The sequence below is a fragment of the Clinocottus analis genome, unplaced genomic scaffold (genome assembly GCF_023055335.1).
Source record: "Clinocottus analis isolate CAN_PGR_092001 unplaced genomic scaffold, fCliAna1.0.p SCAF_7, whole genome shotgun sequence".
Taxonomy (NCBI): Eukaryota; Metazoa; Chordata; class Actinopteri; order Perciformes; family Cottidae; genus Clinocottus; species Clinocottus analis.
In genome coordinates this window covers 15,874,109-15,897,960 of record NW_027176229.1, presented here as the reverse complement: position 1 = coordinate 15,897,960, position 23,852 = coordinate 15,874,109, and the positions used below count along the sequence as shown (strand labels likewise).

The 23,852-nt window shown below is 40.1% G+C and overlaps 4 protein-coding genes across 8 annotated transcripts in view; all 4 read left to right on the top strand.

The window, feature by feature from the left end:
• The first annotated feature begins 108 nt into the window (after nt 1–108).
• zgc:158398 (uncharacterized protein LOC568894 homolog) lies at nt 109–3,298 on the top strand. Its single transcript, XM_068605116.1, has 7 exons — nt 109–251; nt 751–938; nt 1,028–1,283; nt 1,366–1,465; nt 1,597–1,738; nt 1,835–1,981; nt 2,127–3,298. The coding sequence occupies exons 2-7, from the start codon at nt 777–779 to the stop codon at nt 2,145–2,147; spliced, it is 828 nt and encodes a 275-aa protein (XP_068461217.1). The 5' UTR covers nt 109–251; nt 751–776; the 3' UTR covers nt 2,148–3,298.
• Nucleotides 3,299–3,465: 167 nt separating this feature from the next.
• morc2 (MORC family CW-type zinc finger 2) lies at nt 3,466–13,498 on the top strand. Of its 2 annotated transcripts, XM_068605114.1 has the most exons (28): nt 3,466–3,596; nt 4,203–4,359; nt 5,687–5,740; nt 5,857–5,891; nt 5,985–6,053; nt 6,191–6,281; nt 6,374–6,482; nt 6,644–6,803; nt 7,281–7,392; nt 7,498–7,623; nt 7,709–7,788; nt 7,886–7,968; nt 8,106–8,191; nt 8,393–8,533; nt 8,618–8,772; nt 9,144–9,272; nt 9,364–9,469; nt 9,616–9,748; nt 9,825–9,908; nt 10,526–10,768; nt 10,865–11,119; nt 11,666–11,770; nt 12,056–12,113; nt 12,210–12,348; nt 12,444–12,611; nt 12,722–12,815; nt 13,047–13,235; nt 13,393–13,498. In XM_068605114.1, exons 2-28 carry the CDS (start codon nt 4,292–4,294, stop codon nt 13,459–13,461), a joined length of 3,141 nt encoding a protein of 1,046 aa, XP_068461215.1. In that variant the 5' UTR covers nt 3,466–3,596; nt 4,203–4,291; the 3' UTR covers nt 13,462–13,498. The 2 variants fall into 2 exon arrangements, with proteins under 2 accessions (XP_068461215.1, XP_068461216.1); XM_068605115.1 differs by lacking the exon at nt 11,666–11,770.
• A 1,195-nt stretch (nt 13,499–14,693) lies between these two features.
• On the top strand, nt 14,694–20,713 carry LOC137778940 (acyl-CoA dehydrogenase family member 11-like). Its single transcript, XM_068566325.1, has 15 exons — nt 14,694–14,720; nt 15,672–15,959; nt 16,070–16,293; nt 16,381–16,480; nt 16,696–16,813; nt 16,999–17,141; nt 17,223–17,375; nt 17,695–17,789; nt 17,893–17,992; nt 18,081–18,221; nt 18,297–18,389; nt 18,458–18,565; nt 18,666–18,837; nt 19,744–19,810; nt 19,919–20,713. Exons 2-15 carry the CDS (start codon nt 15,681–15,683, stop codon nt 20,016–20,018), a joined length of 1,893 nt encoding a protein of 630 aa, XP_068422426.1. The 5' UTR covers nt 14,694–14,720; nt 15,672–15,680; the 3' UTR covers nt 20,019–20,713.
• Nucleotides 20,714–20,839: 126 nt separating this feature from the next.
• slc8b1 (solute carrier family 8 member B1) overlaps nt 20,840–23,852 on the top strand; it is a 7,432-nt gene continuing 4,419 nt past the window's right edge. For 2 of the 4 annotated variants that reach the window (XM_068604784.1, XM_068604783.1), the window contains exons 1-5: nt 20,840–21,275; nt 22,323–22,475; nt 22,893–22,945; nt 23,418–23,475; nt 23,654–23,759. In XM_068604784.1, the coding sequence (XP_068460885.1) occupies nt 21,120–21,275; nt 22,323–22,475; nt 22,893–22,945; nt 23,418–23,475; nt 23,654–23,759 (526 nt within the window). In that variant the 5' untranslated portion in view covers nt 20,840–21,119. Of the gene's footprint in view, nt 21,276–22,322; nt 22,476–22,892; nt 22,946–23,417; nt 23,476–23,640; nt 23,760–23,852 lie in introns of all 4 variants that reach the window. The other 2 variants (XM_068604786.1, XM_068604785.1) reach the window with 2 other exon arrangements.

Below are 23,852 nucleotides of genomic sequence, written 5' to 3'. Positions count from 1 at the left end.
AAAGGGCTTCTCCGAGGCGTTTACCAGACCAGTTTACCTACAGAGTACCATGGTTGTGTCACGTGGGTCGCGTCATAGTCGTCGTCACTGCAGTCCACTCGTAAATCTACGTCGCTGTCGTGGAAGTCTGTTATCTTTGTGCAGTTTTAGCTGGACCGATAAGATGTTGAGCTCCGGTTAACTTCGCGTCAAGAGACTCTTATATTTACTTAGAGTCGCGACGTGAAGAAAGAAGATTGTTCACATTCAAGGTATGTGTTTATGTTTCAGCTAGTTGTTAGCAACATAACATTGAAAGTAGGCTAACATTACTTTGTCAATAGAGCTGGTTGGGAACATGGAGACAAGTTTGGTTACAAATGGAGACAAGTTTGGTTACAAATTGAGATAAGTTTCACGGCTCCTCTTGCTCTATGTTTCGTCTCCGTCGTCCTGCAAACATCAGTGGAAAGATGCTTTTCTGCGTCAATATGAATAATATAAATAAAACGTCAGTGCCTTGTTTTTGTTTATGTGTATCTGCATTCACGAGGCATGTGGTAACGTAATGCTAAAATCAACAGTTTGTTGAATGGCACTGTGGTGACGCGCAATCATCCAAATATATCTCTGGAAAAAAAGTCTTTTTTTCAAGGATTTTTCAATCCTCAATGAAACCATTTTGACCATTTTGCATGAGCACTACCTAAGTTACTGAGGACAAAAGCTGTGAAAATGTTAGTAACTGAAGTGACTGACTTCTGTTTACAGCTTTGGGCAGGTGTATGTGAAGTCTAATGATGGGATTCTGGCAGCCTGTGACCAACCTTCGAGATTATGTATCCCAGAATCCTCCAGGGGTTACATTTTTCATGTGTCTTTTGACTCTGGCTATGGCCTTTATCTGCCTCAGCTCTTACAGCTATACACACTCTCTGCCTAACCCTGACACAGCAGCGGTAAGAAACTTATTCAATGTTCTTAGTCTAAATATGAGTTGTGTTTGCTGACGCTAATGTGCAAATCATACATGTTATTCTTCTTTAAGGACTGGAACCTTCTACTGTCCTCATTATCTCAGTTCCAGCTGTGTGTTAAAGCCAACGCAAGTTCATCTAAACTTGTATTGCCAGTCCCCACTGCTCTGATGGATAGAGACACTTCAGATAACTCTACAAAGACTCCCTCTCTCACCACTCTGCGGGTCAAGGTTCCTTTGACTGTGATTTCTAACTCAAACAGTGACTCAGTGAAAGACCTTGGTTTACACACTACCTTGAGAGCCAGTCAATTACATCTTGCAGGTTGGTATTTGGGTGCATTGGTTTGGTTGTAAAATAAAGTATTGTGCTTGTATAATCCATGATCAATCGTTGTACTCCCCAGGCGATGAAATTGTTAAGATGACTTTAGAGTTTTTGTCTGAATATGATACCTACACCTGTCTCACCATAAGTGCTCCAGTGCACCTGCTGCCCATGAGTCTGTAAGTTTGTTCAAATTCTTAAGTGTGTGTTTCACCAACTACTAAGGTACATAATCATAACATTTGTCAACTCATGAATCTGTATTTTTTTTGTTGTCTTTTCATGCAAAAACTGTTCACCTACAATGAAGACTTCCGCCAGAGTGCCCTGTGTTTGAGAAAAACATTTCACCCGTCTATGTGGTAGCGGGCAACCCGCTGCCAACAGCATCGCAAACGTGCTTCAGTCTACACTCAAGGAATGACCCTACACTCACTGTCATGTTAACACAGGTACAGCATGTCATACATGCACATGTAACCTGCTCAGCCTTAATATACAGATAACAACTTATCATATGTCTGTCATTCTCTGCTTTCATTCTTTAGGAGGAGCAGAGCGTGGCAGTGCGACATCTGTTGGAAGTCAGTTTGTGTCTCCTCGGAGTTTGCGTGATACTATGTCTAGCTGCTAGTACGACACATTCACTAACACGCCGCTACCATTGGAATGGAATGGATCTGCAAAATGTTAAAGTAATTTCTTTTAATTCTGATTATAGTAAAAATTAGGCATTTTGATTGGATATCTAGATGTATTGGCAGCACACAGATTTTCTTAGTCTCTGCATATCTGTAAATTCTGTTTTAACCTAACCTTAATGTTTCACATTATTTGCAGGAGCCCTTGTTGGACACCTGAACATTTTTCATCCACTGCTTAAGAAAAAAAAGAATTGGTAGTGGTGGAGAGAGAAGGGTGATTTGTGTCATTCTTTTTAAAGGTGCACCCCACCCATTTTACATAAGAAACAATTTTACACGTCATGGGAGTAAGTACCTTTTGTAGCTCTGGAGGCAGCTTGTTATAGCCTGAAAAATGAAACCTATTAATATCATTATGGATAACTGTTTGGGTTTGAAGGCTAGATATTTATTCAACATTCAGCTAAGTGAAGATATTTCAATCAATTCTGAACTTTTCTAATACATCTCTTACAAGTTTCTCAACTTTATGAATGTGCAATTCTTAATCAGTGGTGCATCCCTGTTATATGACACTGTTGTATTATACAATATCCCCCAAAAAACTGAAATGTTGTTGTGAAAGAGGAGGTTTATATGAAGTAATAGGACCGTGATGTGAGGGAAATAATTTTTCAACTGGCAATGCACACTCACTATCCAATTATATGCAGTGCGTGCTATGTTTACTTCAGTTCCAAAATTTGCCAGAATGACTATCAGTAACATGTGGGAAATGGGCAATACAGACCTTTTGCATTATTTGTTTAATAACAAAGAGTTAATAAGACTCTTACAGTGTGTGCATGTAAACTGTCATGTAGACTTTTAGGAACTTACTCTGTCCAGGAGCTCAGAAACGGATAACTGGTCAAGAAGATATCCTATTTTCAAACAATATGTTCCTAGTTTTAGCAAAGTGAGACATTAATAGTAAAAAACAAATATTACCAGGTTGCAAAAATGGCTAAGAATTGAAGGTACTTTAAAACAAAATGTGACTAGGCCATGAATTTGCTACATTGCTTTAGAAAGACCAGAAAAGTTCAAATGTAGCATTCCTAACATTGTCGTTACCAAATGTATTATCTAGGATGTTTTTTCTTCTTCTGGAAGGCACTGGTTTCTTTTTAATGCAGTATAAAAATCAACCATTAGAGATTTAAAACGTGCTTTACATTTGTTGATATTATGCCAGATTTATCATTGTAAAATTGACCTTATTGTGTAGCATTACACAAAAAAAAGAGGACCCATTGCCAAAATTGTCTGTATTGTCAATTGTGATCAGTTGTAAAACACACAATAAACACGAAAGTTTCATGTAAATCGGTGTTTTACGCATGACAATACATGTGTAAATGTATTGTACGTTATGTCACTGATGAGAAGAGCCACCACATTGATATGTACCGGTATGTCCACTTGACTACGTAATAATTTTGTCCTCCAATCATCGTGACGAATGTCTACAGGCTTCTTTTCTATTTGTTGATTGTAGGAAAATAGAGGCGGGATTTCTCCAGACTAGAGGGAAACCAAGTAACCACCGTCGAAGTGGTTGGATTATTCGAGGCCTGGCGGATTGTTTTATGTTAAAAGGAAAAAGGAAACCTAACGATATAAAGTATGTATTCTTCCTTGGACGGATTATTACACTAGCGTGAAGCCACTACAGAGTTGCCGGCCTGTCAAGCGAGCTGCAAAGTCGGCGGACATGACTTGATGGGGCTAACGTCAGCTAGGTTACATGTATCCACAGTGTGAAGCTAGGTAGCGAGCTAACGTTAGCTAATAAACACTTTAGAGACGCAAACGTGCGCGAGCTGACCTGTATGTTAGCCGAACGTTAAACGTTAGTACCATTTGCTGCATAACGTCTGAAATGTTTATATAATAAATGATAGTCACCAAACATGATTAGGCCTCGACCAATAACTGACTAATGCATAAGTATAAAAACGTGAATGTCTTCCTAGCTAATACTTTGACCAGAGGCGTTCTTTGCTATTAAAGTGTGTTGTTCCCAATCAGGCCTCACACGTACTACCCTTCACGTAGAGGCATACTTATTAAGGTGTGGGTGTTAACTTGTCTTCTATCACTGGATGTAAACAAAGCGTCCACGTCAACTGCTGTCAGATCATGTCAATGGTCTTAATTAATGAAGTAAGGCACCTTGTTGGTAACATTGAATTATAAAAGACCTGTGATCGTTTTCTTTCCCTTTCAGGATGAGAAGTCAAGACTAGGGCTGGGTTGGAAAGGAAGAAGACCAGAAAAAAAGATCATAAACAAAACTGGAAATAGTTTTGTGTGACCATGGCCTACTCCAACTACAGCAATCTGAGCAGAGCACAGCTCACCTTTGAGTATCTGCACACAAATTCGTAAGTATCCACTTGCTGGTATTTCAGTGTGTTTATAAACTTAGTAATATACATGATTGTGGCAGCAAATATTACAAACCACCAACTAGACATAGATCCAGCTAAAATTACCAGCTAATCTATGTGATTTTTTTTGTTTTGTCGCAACACCATCAAATATCTGACAACTTTACAACTGATCAACACCCCCACATTAGTATTAATACATACATTACTTACTTACTTCCTGTACTATAACTATCACTTAAAACAGCCTAAAATTGTACTGACAGTTTACATCAGATGAAACCTGATCATCTGCTCCAAAAAGAGAATAATCTCTCTATTATTGTCTGTTTGCACCGAATACAACCTTGCATTAACAGTTTACATGGACCATATAATGTTATGTTTTGTGATACTGTAACATTTATTATCTAATGTTTACCAAACGCTACTCTGTTGATGTGTATTATGTAAGGAATGAGAAATATATTTAAAACACATTACAAACCAGCACATAACTTTTCAAAACACTTTACTAACAATAATAAACACACAAAAGATATATTTTTGTTATTTATGAACATTTTACAAACATATATGTCAGGGTATCCTTTTAAAATTGTACCAGTCAACACATTTAACAGAGATGATATTACACCCTGGGCGTTGTACGTCGGATTCTTGTGAACGCAATATCTCTAGCCCCAAAACAATCAAAGCAAAATTATACAGCAACTACATTGAAAGTGACACCCACAATGCTGATAAACAAATTTATAGCTACATTAATGGTACCCAACGTTTGCTAATGCTGGAGAGACAGCAAATACGATTACTGACAGTGTCAGGTGAGTGGCACTGCAGAGGCAAACCTGGGAAAGCCGTAATGCACTAAGCTCAGCTGTTCTATTATTTATATCAAACTACTACCGACTGAATCTTTCTTTTTCTCATGTGGATTTTGTACTACTTTCCTGTGGAATGAAAATTACTTTAATGGAGAGGGACAACCCCAAATACATTTGTAAATCCTTCTGTATGCATTGATGACTATTGAGACGGATAGATTTACAAGATTCCTTGCTTTATAAGAAAATTTGAGAATGCATGCTTTATCGTGAGTTAATATATTAGAAATGACAATCCACTGTTTTGTTTGCATCGACATATATCTCGCCATAGACTTGAGGGTATAAAAGTTGTATAACTGAATAACAATCCCACGCAATGTTATGATTCGATGCTGGCAACAAGTATGTCCTTTTAAATCATCTTTCTCTGACCAACTTGCCATGTTAAATCCCTTTTACATTTATGTACTAAATGACTGTTCTACTTTCAGGACAACCCACGAGTTCTTATTTGGAGCCTTAGCGGAGCTTGTGGACAATTCAAGGTACTCTTGATGATTTACAACAGTTCCTACAATTGATGAGAATTTTTGCAGGCTGGAAACCTTTATTAGCCTGACATCTATCTTGTTGTCTCACAGTTGGTTTATTTCTTTCACAGAGATGCTAATGCCACACGGATAGACATCTACACAGGTACACCTCACAATAACTCACACTATTTCACCCAATAAAGCATTCATTCATTTTCCCTAACATGTCTTTTTCACCTTCCTGCTTTGCTGACAGAAAAAAGGCCAGAGTTGCGGGGCGGCTACATGCTCTCTTTTTTGGATGATGGTATTGGAATGGACCCTAGTAAGTGCTACTTTATTAAATCACTTCCAGCTAATTTTTGTATTTCATGATTAAAGGTACTTTGTTGTTGGTCCCTTTTTTTCTGATATGTTTATTTTGTGTGTGAAACATGACGATGACTACCTTTTTTTTACTAGACGAGGCAATGCATGTGATTCAGTTTGGAAAGTCAAACAAACGGTCCCCCGAGTCCACTCAGATTGGCCAGTATGGAAACGGACTGAAATCGTAAGACACTCACCTAACTTGTGTATGATGATTCTCACCTACACTAATGTTTGAGTAATTTCTGATCCTCAAAAATGTGTTTGTTTTCACAGCGGCTCTATGCGTATTGGGAAAGACTTCATCTTGTTTACAAAAAAGGGCAACACGCTCACTTGCCTTTTTATGTCAAGGACTTTCCATGAAGAGGAGGGACTGGATGAGGTTTTTCTTCCTCTTGTTCTACATATTTGTGACACTCAATTTATAGATTGAAAAAAAGTGTGTTAATGTTTATTCCTCATGCAGTCTCTTTTTTTTAAAACAAATTTTATTATGTTCGATGTCTCAAAGAACTCTTAAGGATTTTGATCCTCTCTCCTCAGGTGATAGTGCCCATTCCCTCCTGGGATCTGTCAACCAAGGAGCCACTGACCTCTGACCCAGAGAAGTACGCCATAGAGACAGAGCTGATTTTCAAATACTCCCCTTTTAAAAACGAACAGCAGCTGATGGAGCAGTTCAACAAAATAGAAAGTAGCAGTGGTAAGCATATTTGTCTCCATGTAAAGGGATTCATTTCACAATGGCAATACAAGTTAATAGCCACTACTTGAAACGTACATATCACTTTAAAAACTATGTCTCTTGAAAATAATTATTTTTTTTAATATATATGTTGTTAATCTTTATGTTTTTGGGTTGTTCGTCCATCCATCCGATCTCAGTGCTCTTGGACTCAAGGATAAAAGTGGTGGTCAAAAGTCCCTGTGACCTCCTGAAACACAATTTCACCCATTAATCAAGAATTTGTGTGCAGATTATTACAATGTCACTAAAATCCTTAATAGAATATTTGTGATGTGATGACATTTTCAACAGACATGGATATAAATTGCAACTTCACTGTTTGGCGAAGGCATACAACCACGTTGCAGGAATTCTAGTTACTGTTTAGTTTTGTGGAATGGGCTGATTGATAATGATTGCAATGCTTACTTTTGTGTTGTGTTTTATTTAAAGGCACTCTTGTGATCATCTATAATCTGAAGCTGATGGACAACAGGGAACCAGAGCTGGATGTAGAGACAGATCACCAGGACATACTGATGGCTGGGACACCTGTCGAAGGATTGTGAGTGACTCCATTTAACCATGAAATGACTAACCCTAGATTGTTAATTGTATTGATCAGTCATTTTTTTAAATGTTGATGTCTGTGCTCTTCCTTCTATTATAGGAAGCCAGAGAAGAGGTCGTTCAGAGCGTATGCAGCCGTTTTGTACATCGATCCACGCATGAGGATTTTTATCCAGGGACATAAAGTCAGGACCAAGAGACTGTCCTGTTGTTTATATAAACCAAGGTAATATGATTACTCACTTATACTGTTTCTGTAACTACTGTGGGCCATGACAACATTTTCATAAGCATACTTGTCTTGTCAATAGGGTTTATAAATACACATCAACTCGTTTCAAAACCCGTGCTGAGCAAGAAGTGAAGAAAGCAGATCACCTTGCTAAGCTTGGTGAGTCTGTGAAGAAATTAGTGTTTTCGTTTATATTTTGCTTTTGTGTTGTGACACCATTATGCTTATCAGTTAACAATTTGGTTGTTTATTTCAGCGGAAGAGAAACTTAGAGAGGCGGAGAGTAAGCAAATGGCTTTGGAGGCCAGATTAGGAGATGACCTGTCAAAAGATTCACGGGTATGACAAAGTGGATATTTGCAAATGTGGTTTTGTCTATATAAACAAGCTTCTAATATGAAACAATCACACAATTTTTGTCAAAAGGTTGTTATAGTATCCCAACTGATGTCTCCCTCTGCCCTCTATTCTTCTAGGCAATTCTGAGAAAGGTTCAAGATTCAGCCATGATGCTTCGGCAGGATTGTGAGATGAAGAAAAGAATTCTCGAAGCCAAACAGAAGTATGATCGACAGCATTATAAAATCTTATTTCTCCTATTCATGGATTTACAAAGTTAAAATACATTTTTGATTTCAACTCCAGGAAAAAAATACAGAATCGTAACTTGAAAAGAGAAAGCTCAACACATTGCTTTTAATCGCTTTGGTTTGCTGGGCCTGGTATGTATCCTGTCAGTCTCCAACACTTTCTTGTTCCTCAGAGCATTAAAGGAGCCAAAGGAGTTGAGTTTTATATTCGGAGTGAACATAGGACAGAGGGACCTGGATGGAATGTTTGTGTACAACTGTTCTCGTCTCATCAAGATGTACGAGAAAACAGGGCCCCAGCTGGAGGGAGGCATGTGAGTAATACGACCACAGAAAATTGGAAGCTGACTGAATGATTTAAGATAACTATTTTACACTTATGTGATTTGTTGTTTCAGGGCCTGTGGAGGTGTGGTTGGAGTAGTGGATGTCCCATATGTCATTCTAGAGCCTACTCATAACAAGCAGGACTTTGCCGATGCTAAGGAGTATCGGCATTTACTGAAATCCATGGGGGAATATTTAGCTCAGTACTGGAAGGACTCTAATATTGGTGAGTTTCTCTGCATTGCCAGATTTCCATTTGTTGTCAACACTTAACCTGCTCGATTCCAAAAAAATGTTTTTGCATCCATCTGTTCCACTTGCGGTACAATGTTTCAAGTTAAACCATTCTCCTTAAGGCCAGTAAAGATATAACAATGTAATGTGACAGCATTTTTTTCATAAAATGGTTGAAAGTCCAAGCCTCCTCCTGGTTGCATTCCACTGCCATCCCAATCACTCTCCAGTGTGCACACATTTACAAAATTGCAGGGGGGAAGTGCTCACCTAGAAGAATGGCCTCTTTAAACATTTACTCGAATAACTTTGTATTTGAATTATTGGTATCTAAAATGGTAAGTGTCTGTGTGTGTTTTGCAGCTGAGAAAGGCATAGTGAAGTTCTGGGATGAGTTTGGATATCTGTCTGCCAGCTGGTCTGCACCTCCGTCATCAGAGCCAAGATTCAAGAGACGTCGTGCCATGGAGATACCACTTACTATTCAGTGTGGTAAGTTATAGATCCATACACCCACAAAACACACAAACTGTATCTCGAGAAACTAACTTACACTGACTCTCATTCTGCGATGTATTTTCAGATAAATGTTTAAAGTGGAGAACGCTGCCATTCCAAATGGATGCTGTGGACAAACGCTACCCAGACAGTTGGGTGTGTCTCATGAACCCTGACAGCTCCCAGGACAGGTACAGACAGAATATTGTTTTTTAGGTTATGTCTTTAAAGTAGCTATTTGCCCTATAATATTAGTTATATTTGTTGTGTAACACATATACTGTATGCCTAAGAAATATTACCACCTGCTATATATTGTGTGTATTTTATGTTTTAGGTGTGACGCTCCTGTACAGAAACAAAATTTGCCATGTGGTGTTCTGAAGAAAGACAAGCAGACAGCTGAAGAGAAACGGAAAGCACTTGCAGAGAAAATCAAACAGCAGCAAGGGAAGCTAGAGGTTTTGCAGGTACTTCATCCTCTGCTCTGTCTTTATGTCACTCTCTTATATGTAATATCAAATGATTAATTGTATTTTATCATAGAAAACCACCACTGTCAAATCTGCAGCCGATGTGAAAAAGCTACCACTAGATGTCAGCATGAAACCAACAGAAAGCTCATCTCAGGTAAAACCCCACCATCTTGGTAGTTTCTAATTCTCGGTAATTTTGTATAAATACTCCTTTATTCTCAGATGCTATTCAGCTCCTAAACTCATTTTATTGTTGATGCTAGTAATATCACTGGAAATATGAGCATTAACAGGAAAGTTATTGCTGGTAATACAATGCAGGTAAAAACCGTTTGAAGTGATGTGTTCCAATTTTATGTCCCCACACTTTGGAACGTATGTTACTGTTGTATTGAAAATATATTGTTATGTAGCATATGCACCACTTGCTTTTGTTTATTTAGAATAAATTGCTATTAACTATTTAAAAAAAAAAAACTGATCTGAAAAAAGTGAGGCTGATAAAATGAAACTGCATTACTCACTCCTGCTACTGCACTTACACACTATAATATCTACTTGTCAAAAAGGTACACCCAAAGTGTAGTGAACGTTAATCAGAGCTAATTTAACGTTTAAAAAATATATATATATAACCAGTAACCTGCTGGCCAACATTTGATTGTGCTATAAAAGCTATTTATTACAGATGAAAAAGTTGATGTACTTCATAAGGACTGGTGATCTTGTTTTTCATTAATTTGTTATGGGTTTCTCATTTCGTTGGTTCAGGCAACTAGGTCTTCTGAAAGATCCATCACACGTCCCCGCTCCCCACCACTCCCAGCTCACCTAAAAAGCACCCCTTCATCTCGTGCAGCCTCTCAGCGCCCCACCCGGACACCTGTCCCTCTGGCACCACCACCCAAAGTCGAACCTTCCAGGTCCAGAGGTGCAGCAAAGCATCCCTTACCTCCAGCAAAGTCTGTACCAAAGGCTACAGCCAAAACTCCCCCACCCAGTCGCAGCTCTCGGGTAAAAGTTTTAGGAAATACTTTACTGATATTACAAATTACCAATGGAAGGCTTTGTTGCTAAGTCATTAATAGTGATATCTGTCTCTTGACATAGACACCTTCCAAAGCGTCACTGGCCAAATCAGCTGGACAACGCAAGAGAATTATAGACCAGGACGACAGCGAAGAGGAAGACAGCGAGGATGACGACAGTGAGGAGGAGGAGGAGAAGGAAGAAGAAGAACAACAAGAGGATGAGAGTGAGGAGGAAGAACCACAGACAAAAAAATCCAAGATGGCTGCAGCAGCTGGTAAACGTGGGAAAGCAATAGAGAAAGCCTTACCTTCCAAACGTGGCAAGTTGGACGAGGTAAACAAGTTAAAGTGGACTTTCTTTCATTAGGTCAGAGAGATTGTAGCTCAAATGTTTTATTGTATAACTTATAAAAATACCAATACTGTAAAACGAGAAAAGCATAAGTGTTCACCCTAATCTTGTGAATCAGCCTGTGTGTGTCAGTGCTGTGTGCTGCTGTGTCTTTTTTTGCTGCTTGTGGCCTCCCTTCTAGGAAGTGAGTAAAGAAAGGGGACAAATTGACTGAGAGGAGACATAAATGAGCTTAAATTGTTTCTTTACAGCACCATGAAAGTCTTCATCCCTTACAGATGCATTGTCTCATTGCAAACCTAACTCCAATAGCTACTCAAGAAAAAAAAGTTGTGAATGTTTTTATCAGAAGACTTTAAACTAAACTGCAGTGAGCGCTACTTAATTAGATACCAACAGTATTTAGATGGATGGCAAGATGCTGACTTTAGTGTCAGGTCAGGGATAAGAAGCCAGTGCAGGCATTCCAGGTGGGCTAAATGGGTTACTGAACCTCCAATCAGAGCTCCTCTGCTTTTGACTTTGCAGGTTAAGACCCAGAAGAAAGGAGTTCCTACTCATACACGGCAGACACCAACTACACCAACCTCTATCCCTAAATCCCTTTCCATGCAACAGCATGCTAAATCAAAGGTAGCTTTACTTAATCCTTCCCTCTACCACCCTCAAAGAAAGCCAGGCTGCGTCTGCCCTCACAACCTCTAACAATCGCGACACTTTTTTCCAATCTGGGTCTATATTCTTTCCTCTAATAATTCTCTTGATTCAAACTTTGCAATCCCACCCAATGCCTGAGATCCTATTGAGACTTTTACTTCTTTCATTAACAGGGATGCAAATTACTTCTATTAACCTTACTCTTTTCAGTAAACTGTTTCTTTCACTGCAGTGGTAGTAATGGTTGTTTTGTTTTTACAGGCATCTGAGAAGCCCCCTCAGGAGGAATCGGAGAACGACACTAAAAATGCTCAGAAAGGTGAGATGGTGGACTGCTCTACACTAACATGTCTCACACATACAACTGGAAATCAAAAGCTGTAAATAATATATCTAAAAATGTTGTTTTCTTCAGATAAGGGTATGCTGGTTGAAGTACGTGTCAGCAAGGAGTGGTACACAGGCAAAGTCATTGCTGTTAAGGTGGATAATCAACAACTTTTCTGGAAAGTGAAGTTTGACTATGTGCCTACATCCAGCCCTAAAGACATATGGTAAGATCCTGCTTCGGTTCTGCTGCATTCCAGGCACATTTTGTTGACTTCACAGATAATTAATATCCTATACTTGTATATCTGTGTTTGTGAAGGGTGTTGAAGGGTAGTGATGAAGTCCGGTTGATGCGGCCGCCATCTCCAATCTCTCAGACACCTGACACCCAACAGCAGACTGAGAAGGGTCCGTCACCCATGGAGCCCGACACTACTCAACCAGGAACCAGTCGAGAGGTGACTGATAGTCTCGTCACCATGTTGAGGTTAGCTAATTTCAATGAACTTGTGTTGTTAAATCACTGTCAATTTTGACAGCCAAGGCACATTGTTTATTAATACTGTGGTGTGTGCACTGTGCAATTTGTGTTTCCAGGACAATGTTGCGTTACTTTTTCCCTCCCGCTTTTCGAATCCCAAAGGATGATGTTAACAGCATGACGGCTGAGGAGTTGGTGGCCTTTCCTTTGGTGAGATTAAAAAAGATATGGCTCAATAGACTGATCCTTAGGTTAGAATACAAATTGAAAAAAAATAAATAGGACAAGCAGCCAAAAAAACACTTGTGACAAAAGTCCATAAGGACCGAAACATTAGCATGATCAATAAATTGAGATGGATACTGAGCATTGAAGGCATTGAAAGCAATACAATGATTAGTATTGAGTGCCAGTGTATTGTGCTTTGCTTCCTTTTTTTAGAAAGAGTATTTCCAGCAATATGAATCAGGTCTCCAGTCTTTGTGTAACTCGTACCAAAGCAGAGCTGATGCCAGGGCCAAAGCTGTGGAAGAGAAGAGCAACAGCAATGAGGTCAAACTGAAGGAGGCAGACGAGAAACTACAGAAACTACGAACAAACATTGTAGCACTGCTACAAAAAGTACAAGAGGTAAGATTGCTCTATTTTTACTTATTGGTGGTCCAAGACAAAGATCACACAGACAAAATAGTATCTACTATCTCTCTTACCTGTCTATCAAATAGAATATTTGATATATAATTGTCATTGTTTGCAGTAAGTAATGTTGTTTTTTTACCACTTTTAGGACATTGACATAAACACCGATGACGAGCTTGACGCATACATCGAGGACCTCCTTACCAAGGGTGATTAAAGAAGGCAGACGAGAGAGAAGAGTACATGCACATAAACAGACTGGCAGTTTTCATTCCAGCCATCTTTTGTTGATGTCCCCCAAAAGACTCATATTTGTGTGCAGAGGTGGCTTAATCAAAATGTAATGGGTATGATCTTTGATTTAATCATCACTAGAACGCTCTAAGTTTTGGCAGGTTCTCTGGTATTTCGACATTGTTGGGTAGTTGATGGTTTTCTCATTAGTTCTGTTTATACACCTGCTTATATATGTTAATCTATGTTTCTTTTAAATAATTTGTGACAGTCTCTTTTATATAGCCAGCTAATGCTGTGACAAACTATATTTGTTCCCTTATTTTTGGTCCATTGTCTGGTGGGAAGTGGACACACCAAGTGACTGGGCTGTGCGCTGCATTGCGGCCTGTACTAAAACATTCACTTTTATTTTTATACAATAAAAACATGTCAGTGTTGCCTCCGACCTTCCTCCATTCTGGTCTGACAAACCAGGTTCATATTTCACGGTTGGGTGGTGTGCCACAAACAAGAAGTACTTACTGGGTTTTATCAGTATAATTATGCGTATAAATCCCTCCTGCATTTAAGATATGACTGTTTTGTGTTTATTTTTGGAAGAAAAAAAAATCTCATTCAGATGCGAAGGTTATGTGTTTATAATTATCCAGTGCCTGTGTCCTTTCTTTTGAACAGGTTTTTAACATGTAATGGAAATGTTTTATTAAACGGTGCATGCATTCAGTCTGTTTGTTCTGATTAGAGCAAAGGATTCTGTATTTTTGACAAATCTTTACTTCAAACAATAAAACAGGTTCAGGAACACTTTTTGAAGAACGTCTGTCATTGCCTGTATATGTTAAATATTTAAATATTTGTTGTGGGAGATTTACAGTGACATTTAAGATAGGACAGATTTTTGTTTAAAATAGAATTTGAACTGTTTAACGGCAATGTTTATTTTATGAAAACTTGCAGCACATTGTATGGATAGTGATAGGGACACTGCTTTGTTTGCATGCAATATTTATCGTTTTAATGTATTATCAAATTTCCATTTATCTAAATTATAAAGGCAGAAATCTATATCTTAAAATCTGGGAGAGTGGAATCAAAATTACCTCCATGCAACTTTTAATTGCCATGCTTTTTTTAATGTTATTTGAGTGAACGGACCTTTTTGCGAAGAACTGGGCTTTTATTTTGAAGGCAAGAGTTTGCGGCTGCGTAGAACGTAAACAGTGTTTGGGCTAACTTCAGGTAAAACTGCGAACGGTGATCTTCTCTTACATCTATGAAAGTCAAACGTTTGACGTGAGAATTAAAGCAAGTATCGATGTGAACCGTCTTAAAGTGATTGTCAATCATAGAATATCGTTGACGCAAACTCAGCTCGCTCACTGTTGAGATTGTTGCAGAGCGATAATCTACTTCACAGTTTGAAAAGGGGACGAAGTAACAGGTTGAGCTGGTCAGGTTGACTACTTGTTACATGTATTAAATGCTAGACTACAAAATAAATGAAACATTACAAAATGACTGCATGCAAGGAACTGAGTGTAATGAACTTTGACCCACTTCAGCGATCCCCATCTTGAGGTTACTTCTGAGCTAAGTTAGCTTTCATTTAAATGTTGCATGCACATTAAATCATTCGTAGTTTACTACACATATAATTACGTTCACATGGGACAAGTAGTTTTTACTTTAACTGTTTTTTTTTTCTTTATCAAAGATAACGTTACTACGAAATAGTGTAGTGACGTTAGTTGACGGCATCTACGTATAACATACATTGTTATATTGAGGGACATTCCAGCACTTTGAATAACGTTATCACAAAATGCCAAAAATATAGTTTCTCAAGTGCAAGCGGTGCACTGTGCTCTTCCTGACAGAGCTTCGTTCAGAAGAAGGGCATTTAAATCTCTTGTCGGTTTGTGAGTGTTTACTGACTGACTACTAGGAATATAATAGTTTCACAAAGTATTGTCATCAGAAGACACGTTTGGTTATATTGTAAATATAACCTGCTTCAAAGTACCAATGCTTTTAGTTGAACATAAACTAACCTCAATCATGTGGTAGCATTCATATTTAGTGTTAAATGTTATGTTTTTGGATTACAGATAATCCTGTGAATTGCTCAGTAATGTTTCTCCCCCTACGGCCTTCACACGGTTACTTCATGTGCTGATCGTCCCCCTGCAGGCTTGAGCCATGTCTGTGTGCTCAACCTTACTGACCCGCCATGGAGCTGGAGGCTGCGTCAGGGTGTTGTGTGGTGTTCCTCCACCGCCGGTCCACATCAGATTTGCCAGTGTCGCTGAGCCAGGCACCAGAGGAACTGATGAAAAACCACTCTGTGAGGCAGCCTGGTTCCTGCCGTTCTCTACGGCCAAAATAGGGTCTTTCTTTCAGGAAAGACCAATTCTGAAGAACCCCTTTCTAGAGGATGCTTTGCTAAGAGGCTACCTGAGGAGACACCTGCCCCAGGAGGTGAGGAGGGAGCACAGCTGTGCCATCAGATGCTGTTGGAAATAAACTACACATAAACTGAGGATTTGTTCATAATCTGTGTAACTGCATGTTTTTACACTTGTTCACAGGCGGCTTTATCCGACTTGTGTGCGTTTGGAGAGCGTGTGGCAAATGAGGTGGACGTCTGGGGTCGAGAGTGTGAGGTTACTCCTCCGCGGTTGGTGCACTTTGACCCCTGGGGTCGCAGAGTGGACCACATCGTAACCTCCTCTGCCTGGAAATGCATGAAAGACCTGTCTGCACAGGAAGGACTGGTTGCCATTGGCTATGAGAGGTCCTTTGGGGAGTGGAGGTTAGGAATCGGAGTCTAATGGGATATGTTGTTCTAAAGGAAAAGCTAAGTGTAATTGTGTATAATCGTGTGTGTGTTTTTTCCCAGTCGTGTGTATCAAATGAGCAAGTTGTACATCTTCTCTCCCTCCTCTGGTCTCTACACTTGTCCTTTGGCAATGACTGACGGAGCTGCTAAAGTCATCCAGGTGTGTCAGAAAACTAAAAGAGACAATCACAGGAAGTCTAATTTTCATGTTTTTACAAGAGCATGTGTTTGACGGAGACAGTAGCAGGATGAAGTGAAAGTTCCTTTTTTTTGTAGCTACATCTGAAATCATATCACAAATTGGTTTGGTATGTTTGACTGTTTTATTTTTAGATTATTGACGTAGTGTTTTATTATTTGGCTGTATATGTGAAGTCCACAGGTATTTCATGGCCAGTAGATGAAGCCTTCAACCGATTGACCACCCGTCAGCCTGAGCATTTCTGGACATCTGGGCAGTGGATGACCGAAAGACAGGGAGGATCTGACGTGGGTCAGTTGTGACACTCCCAGTCGTCTTACATTATCCAGTAACTTCTGAAATTGTTATTTTTGTTCCAGTGATACTTAATTATTGTTACTTGAATTATCTGTTGAGGAAATGTGATGAAACACTTCATTACAAGTCTTAACTAGTGCATCATGAGTTGCCTCTCACTGTCTTGCACCTTCCCTCAGCAAGTGGCACAGAGACGGTGGCTGTTCCCCAGACAGACGGTTCATACAAACTACACGGCTTCAAGTGGTTCACCTCCGCTACGGACGCAGACATGACTCTTACACTAGCCAGAGTGCAGGACGGAACCGGAGCAATCACAGCGGTGCTGCAGACATCCACTCGGTTTGAACGACTTGCGATGTGATTCAAATGCACTGAATGTGTGCTTGTTTCTCGCCCACAGGGTAGCAGGGGTTTGTCTTTGTTCTATGCAGAGGTGAGTAGAGATGAGAATGGCCGGCTGAAGGGAATAGAGGTTCAGAGACTGAAGGACAAGCTGGGCACGAGACAGATGCCAACGGCTGAGTTACTGCTGGACGGCCTGCCGGCACACAGGGTCAGTTACACATCATCAGTTATTGAAGTAATGAAAAACTGTAAATTTCATCTATGGTCGATACAGATAAGATTGATGCCTGTGAAGACACACCGGCTCAGCCACAGCTCACTTTGTTTATAATAATGCACGTTTTTTTTCCATGCTCCATTACAAATACTATTTATATTTGGAAATACAATACTACATATTAAGGAAACTAGACACCATCAAAATGCCTTTTACTTGTGATTTAATCCTTCTATTGAGGCAATGCCAGCTGATTTGTTCGGGCATTAAGTGAATGTCAGTAAATAATTTCCCTTCTCTACATTTCCAGCTCTCTGAGAAAGGCAGAGGGGTGGCCTCTATAGCAAACATGCTGACTATAACCCGGATACACAACAGCATCTCTGCAGCAGCCGCCATGAGAAGGCAGGATACTGCTCGTACTGCTGCACTCAACCCTGCACTCATTTCTAAAAAACATACTATAAATCAGCTGATTAACTATATGTGCATTTGTGTGTGTTCACAGGGTGGTCCAGTTAGCTCGTGACTATGCCACTCGCCGCACTGCCTTTGGAAAGCTTCTTAAAGACCACCCGCTGCACATGCAGACTCTCGCTAGGATGGAGGTGAGCTGGTGAGGGGCCGAACAAACTAACCAAACTATATCCAAAGTTTCCATAATGCCTCACTCATGCTTGCTTCTAAAATGGACAGGTGGAAACACGTGGAGCTTTCCTTCTGGTGATGGATGTGTGTCGTCTGTTGGGCCGAGAAGAAAGCGGCATAGCGACCCAGCATGACGCACACCTGCTGCGCCTGCTCACTCCTGTGGCCAAACTGTATACTGGGAAGCAGGTGACAAGCTTGTGCAAATGTGAAAACACTCTCTGCTTTGACATCAACCTTACTGTCTGTTTGGTTTTGTGTCAGGCGGTGGATGTGGTGTCAGAGGGTCTGGAAAGCTTCGGTGGACAGGGCTACATTGAGGATACAGGGTTGCCTGGACTACTTCGCGATGCCCAGGTAAGGTCAATACGTTAAAAAGCAACAGTGTTTTACTGTTTGTAAAAGCTTCCCTGTGTCTCTCTCAGGTTTTGAGTATATGGGAAGGAACCACAAATGTTCTGTCTCTGGACGTGCTGCGCTGTGTGGCTCGTAGCTCAGGAATGGTTCTTCAGGCTTACTTCACCCATGTCAAGGTGCAGAGTATGGGAAGAATCATGTCAAACAACTTCACTCACTAATTTATGAAAGAGTCAAACAAGAATGTGTTATGCACTTGTTTTGTTCTCCTTGTAGTCCCTGCTTGCAGGTGCATCAAGTGTTTCCTCATTGGTGCCGGCGGTGAAAGCAGTAGACAGTGCCCTCTCTGAACTGGAGGACTTTGTTCAGGTAGCAGCTACAAGAGCACCTGTCTACCTGGAACTAGCAGCCAGAGACCTGGCCTACAGCTTGGCTCGCGTCTACACAGGTGCTACCATCCCACATACACTCCTCTCCCTCAAAAGAGTACATCACCCATTTAGCATTCTACTGCTGTCACATTGTCAGACTCTAAGAAAAACAGCTAAATTAAATGTGAAATTGATGGAGCAGAGCATTTACTCTTCTTTCTAAAGTTATGCACCTTCTGCCAAGAAATAAATCCTTGTTTGTGTAATCGTACCTGGTAAATAAACGGTTTCTGATTCCCCGCCAAAATCTGGCACCTCTATTACCCACAATACCAGTTTGGTCACAGATGTAGTAGGTACATTATGCTAGTAACGGCTAATGTAGCCTCAAACTGCTTGCCTCGCGCTGTCTGCTACACTCGCTCACATCGCACTGGTCCACTCACTTCTTTCTCAAGTGACATTACTGAAGGCAATTTTTAAGACTTCACACAGCTCCCACTGAATCAGAATCAGAATCAGCTTTAATGGCCATGTGCATTCACACATTCATGAAATTTGATGCTGAATTCTGCGCTTTGTACTTTTTTACAATGCAAGAGCTAGATATAAAGATAAATATAAAAGAAAGACCAAAAATAAGACATTAAGGAATCAGTTTAACAACAGTATAACAGTAAACAGTGTCTAGAAAGTGCAGATAGTGCAGGTGGAAGTGACTGACTAGTTTCAGTTGTTCAAAAGACTGACAGCCAGTGGGAAGAAGCTGTTCATGTGTCTGGTGGTTTTGGCGTACAGTGTTCTGTAGCGCCTACCAGAGGGGAGGAGTTGGAACAGCTTGTGTCCAGGGTGTGAGGGGTCTGCAGTGAGCCCCAAACGTTTGTATTCCTTCTTTTTTTTTGCACTTATGCACTAGTACTCCCCGGCTGTGTGAACAGACTTTAATATGTCAAGTTCCCCTTTAACAATATGGCTGTTTACAGGTGCCCTGCTCATTGACCATGCCTGTTGGGAGGATGCCTCTTCATCTGACACATATGCCGCTCTCAGGTAAAACAAATAATCAAAGGAAAGTCACATTTATGCTTATTTCTGGTTAAAAAAATAATAATTCTGATTTAAAAAATAAGACAAACAATTGTTATGTTCCTTCATCAGGTGGTGTGAAGACGACTTGTGCCCTGTAGCAACTAAACAGGCGAGTGGCTGCTATGATCTCAGAACAGCGGCACTTGATACTGCACTTGTGTATGACTGACCCATCCAAGGCTGAAGGTTCACTGATAGCTGAATAACCTCACCTTAGTTCTGTGGCAGATCAGGTCACTGTCTGTCTCATTATGTTTAAAAATAATAAGAACAAATAAAAAACACCTCTGTATGAGCACAGAAATCAAACAGAGAATTGAGTATCCAACATAATATAGTCATGTCTAATGTGATTTTGGTATGTTTTATATTTACTTCTGTATATGAAGTAACTGCATTATCTATTTTTGTCGAATAAATCTGAAAGTATAGATTTATCATTTATACAGTGTGAAGTGAATACAAATAAACAAAGCTCCAGGCTTTTCACATTCAAAGTCATGACTACTGCATAAATTACACTTAAACACTATCAACAAACCACACATAAACTAGAGCACAGGTCAGAAGTAAGAGCAGCAGGAGGGAGGTTTACCAGCAGTACATGCTGCTTTCTTTACGGTTGGAAGAATTACATGTGTCAACTGCTATCTGTTCAATAGGAGTATACAATACTACTATCTTTTAGTAGTATATTAAAAAATATATGACCGCAGTTTTACAAAATACACACATCAGCGAATTGTTTTAAACAGCACAATGATTATTTATATTGTTAGTTCCCTGTATTATTGGTGTATTGTGCCAAAGTACATCTGAAATGAAATTAGTGCAAGGCATGCTACGAAGTGATGTGCAGCAGCTTTTGGGGAAATAAATTAATAAAGAATCTATACTCAATTGGTGTTGTTTTTTCTGTTAATAGTTTATCTTTTAGCATCCTCTTCGTTGGACTTGAGTTTACGAGGAGTCCGTGAACGCGGCGCGCGTTGGTTGGAAAAACAGTGGGTGGAGTTTCAGGCGAGAACGTACACCATGTACACGGACATTGAAACTAGGCGAGGAGTCTTCAAAAGACACTTAAAGAAACAAATCTTAAATATTTACGTGAAGCCACAGCCACAATAACGACGTGGGTTTTAAGGATTTTTATTCCGTTTTATTTTTTTACGGTTTCATTTCAAGTGAGAGATCCCGGGGTTGCAGGAGTAAAACAAACCGCCACAGTCCTGTCCACCAGAATGAACGCGTCTCCGGGATAAAGTGAATCATGTCTCCTGCTGTTTACCTGCCTCTCCTGCTGGTGCTGTCGTCTCACCAGCAGGTCGCCTCGGGCTCCCATGTCCTCACGAACCAGCCTGTTGTCGCATTAGTCGGGCGGTCTTCTCTAAACAACACACAGATGTTACGAGACAGCAACGATCAGGTCGGTGATCAACTACCACATTTACATGTTAACTGTCGTTTGAGTCAAATGTGGTTGTGTGTGTATGTGTGCGAGGTCTTTACTGGATTCATATTTGTGCGTAGCTTGATTTGTAGCTGACAGGTTGTCAGCAGGTTTTTCCGGCTGTCACATGATTACAGCAAAGTTATATATTTATTTTTTTTATGCGTCGCGTGCATGTTCACATCAGAGCAGATGTCGAAACCCTCTAGATCCAGGTGGATATCTATCTAGATATGTCTATCCATATCTATCCACCTGGATAGGGTTTCTCCCTCCTTGTGCGTTTCACTCAGAGGAACAACACTCCTGAGTGTTGTTCCTCTGAGGGAGATGATATCTGTGATATCACAGTGCGATAGTGCGACCAAAGATAATGTAGCTATTTCCTCCTATTAAAAAAAGAAAACAAATTCATTATCAATAAAAGAAAATAATCTATTAGGAACAATCCAGGCAATGCAGACATTTGAGGTGAACCGTGCAGCTCTTAGTTTGTGGCAAATATGTGTTGAAAATATGCATCATATAGACAGTCAACGAGTGCTGAGTGTTTACACTGTGAGACCATATTTATTTGTCATTGTGGCAATTTATTCACTATACCTGGGTATATAAGATAAGCAATATGGTAGGAATGTTTTATAGCAATATTGGATATAACCCTCAATACCTTTTAATGTTTGATTAAGTTGCTGCAACAGCTTCTGGGCAAAATATTACAAAGCTGCCACATGAAGTCTGGAGGGTGTATCGTAATTCATGGGTACTTGACGCAACAAGATAGACACAGAGAGGGGAAAGCTGGGATCCAGTGATGAAGTTGTCTCTGCTGCACACTAAACCTTTATTCTGGCCCTGCTCTTTCACTATACTTTGAAGTTAAGATTCTTTAACAACAAAATATTTGTTTATTGCTCTCGATTTTTGCCTTGTCAAATGTGTTTAAAATAATATATAATTACACATGTAATGTAAGCAGGTAAACTGCTATCTTTCTTTGTTTCTGTCTTTGTGGGTGTTCAGTGTGACCTTGTGATGAATCTCAGTGCTGCAGACCGATGTGCGTTTGTGAAGAACACACCAGACTGTAACATGGGACATGGCTTCATCAACTACCTTCATGTGGCCTTCTGTCTGCTTCCTCCCAACCTCACACCTCTCACCATCACTCTCTGTGTAAGACCTGTGTGTGAGTGTGAGTGAGCGAGCTGCAGCTCAGCACCAGTTTATCTTTTGAGGAAGATGACTTTGCTGTGGGGGAAATCAGGACCTATTTCTGCTTTACCACATAGTCATTTCACTTTTTGCTTAATGACGGATTTTTGTAAGAATGCAGAGTGACAGTGAGATTTAGAAGAAAAAAAAACTACCATGAAAATCTGGCGGCGTAGAACATAATGAGTTTACGTTACAGATTAGGAACAATAGGATCAGTGTGGTCCAACAAGGCCATGTTTAACAGGGTCAACTTGTTCCACCAAGGAAGTTCATAGAACATGTATCTGCATACTACTCAGGCAGAACTTTTGTCTCCCGTCTGAGTGTGTGTTCAGAAAACTTATCTCACCGTAACTTAATTCTGCTTCTCCACAGATCATATGGCTGCTCTTTCTGTTTCTCATTCTCGGACTCATTGCGTCTAAGTTGTAAGTGTCTTTTATGTTGCCACTAGTGTCAATATGTGCATCACACAAGTTCCTCTTTATGTGCATCATGCCAGCAAGCCTAAGTCACTCATTTTCATTGATTCGATTCAGCTAGGGAGTGTGTGACGCTATGTTAACAAGCCCACATGTGCAGACCACACACCCATTCTTGCCCTCAGTGTGGTCAGCTTAATAGTCACATGAGGAAGAGTCACATGACATTCGAGTTTTACATTTTTGTTTCACTTGAGTTGTGCGATTTCCTCAAATGAAAGACAGTTTGTTCTGCTTATTTACCCCCAAGCACTAACCAAGCTACTACAGTAGCTGAATGGTAAAGAAGCTGCTGCAATGTATATTACTGTATACTGTTCTATGTTTATATGTTAAATAAAATAAATCAGAGAAGGTTTTCGTTACACTTTGCTTTTTTTCATGAGCATACTCACTTTTTTGTCACTTTTCTCACCAGTTTCTGTCCCAACCTGTCAGCCATCTCTACCAGTCTGCACCTCACTCACAACGTGGCCGTATCCTTTGTGTACATTCACTGTACTTTGCTCTCTGTGGGATATTTGTGTACATAAAGCAATCAGACTGTTGATTCACCAACACGTTCCTCTCTCAGATTTTTGCCATTTCCCATTCCATAATGTTATACTATGTTTTTGTGAAGAACATTTTTCCTTGACTAGAGTTTGTGTTGAGGGTGTGACATTTCTGGCTCTTGGTAATGGAGCTCCTGACGTCTTCAGTGCCATAGCAGCTTTCTCCAACCCGCACACCGCTGGGCTGGCTGTTGGTGCTTTGTTTGGTAGGCACAGTCTCACACACACACACACACACACACACACACACACACACACACACACACACACACACACACACACAGACACAGACAAACAAC

Coding starts and splice junctions, on each gene's coding strand:
- zgc:158398 (XM_068605116.1), top strand. CDS start 777: ATGATGGGATTCTGGCAGCCTGTGACCAACCTTCGAGATTATGTATCC. Junction 1,284..1,365: donor CAGTCAATTACATCTTGCAG/GTTGGTATTTGG, acceptor TGTACTCCCCAG/GCGATGAAATTGTTAAGATG. Junction 1,466..1,596: donor CACCTGCTGCCCATGAGTCT/GTAAGTTTGTTC, acceptor CCTACAATGAAG/ACTTCCGCCAGAGTGCCCTG.
- morc2 (XM_068605114.1), top strand. CDS start 4,292: ATGGCCTACTCCAACTACAGCAATCTGAGCAGAGCACAGCTCACCTTT. Junction 6,483..6,643: donor AAGAGGAGGGACTGGATGAG/GTTTTTCTTCCT, acceptor CTCTCTCCTCAG/GTGATAGTGCCCATTCCCTC. Junction 12,612..12,721: donor AGTCTCGTCACCATGTTGAG/GTTAGCTAATTT, acceptor TTGTGTTTCCAG/GACAATGTTGCGTTACTTTT.
- LOC137778940 (XM_068566325.1), top strand. CDS start 15,681: ATGTCTGTGTGCTCAACCTTACTGACCCGCCATGGAGCTGGAGGCTGC. Junction 16,814..16,998: donor ACAGGGAGGATCTGACGTGG/GTCAGTTGTGAC, acceptor ACCTTCCCTCAG/CAAGTGGCACAGAGACGGTG. Junction 17,993..18,080: donor AGACTCTCGCTAGGATGGAG/GTGAGCTGGTGA, acceptor TAAAATGGACAG/GTGGAAACACGTGGAGCTTT.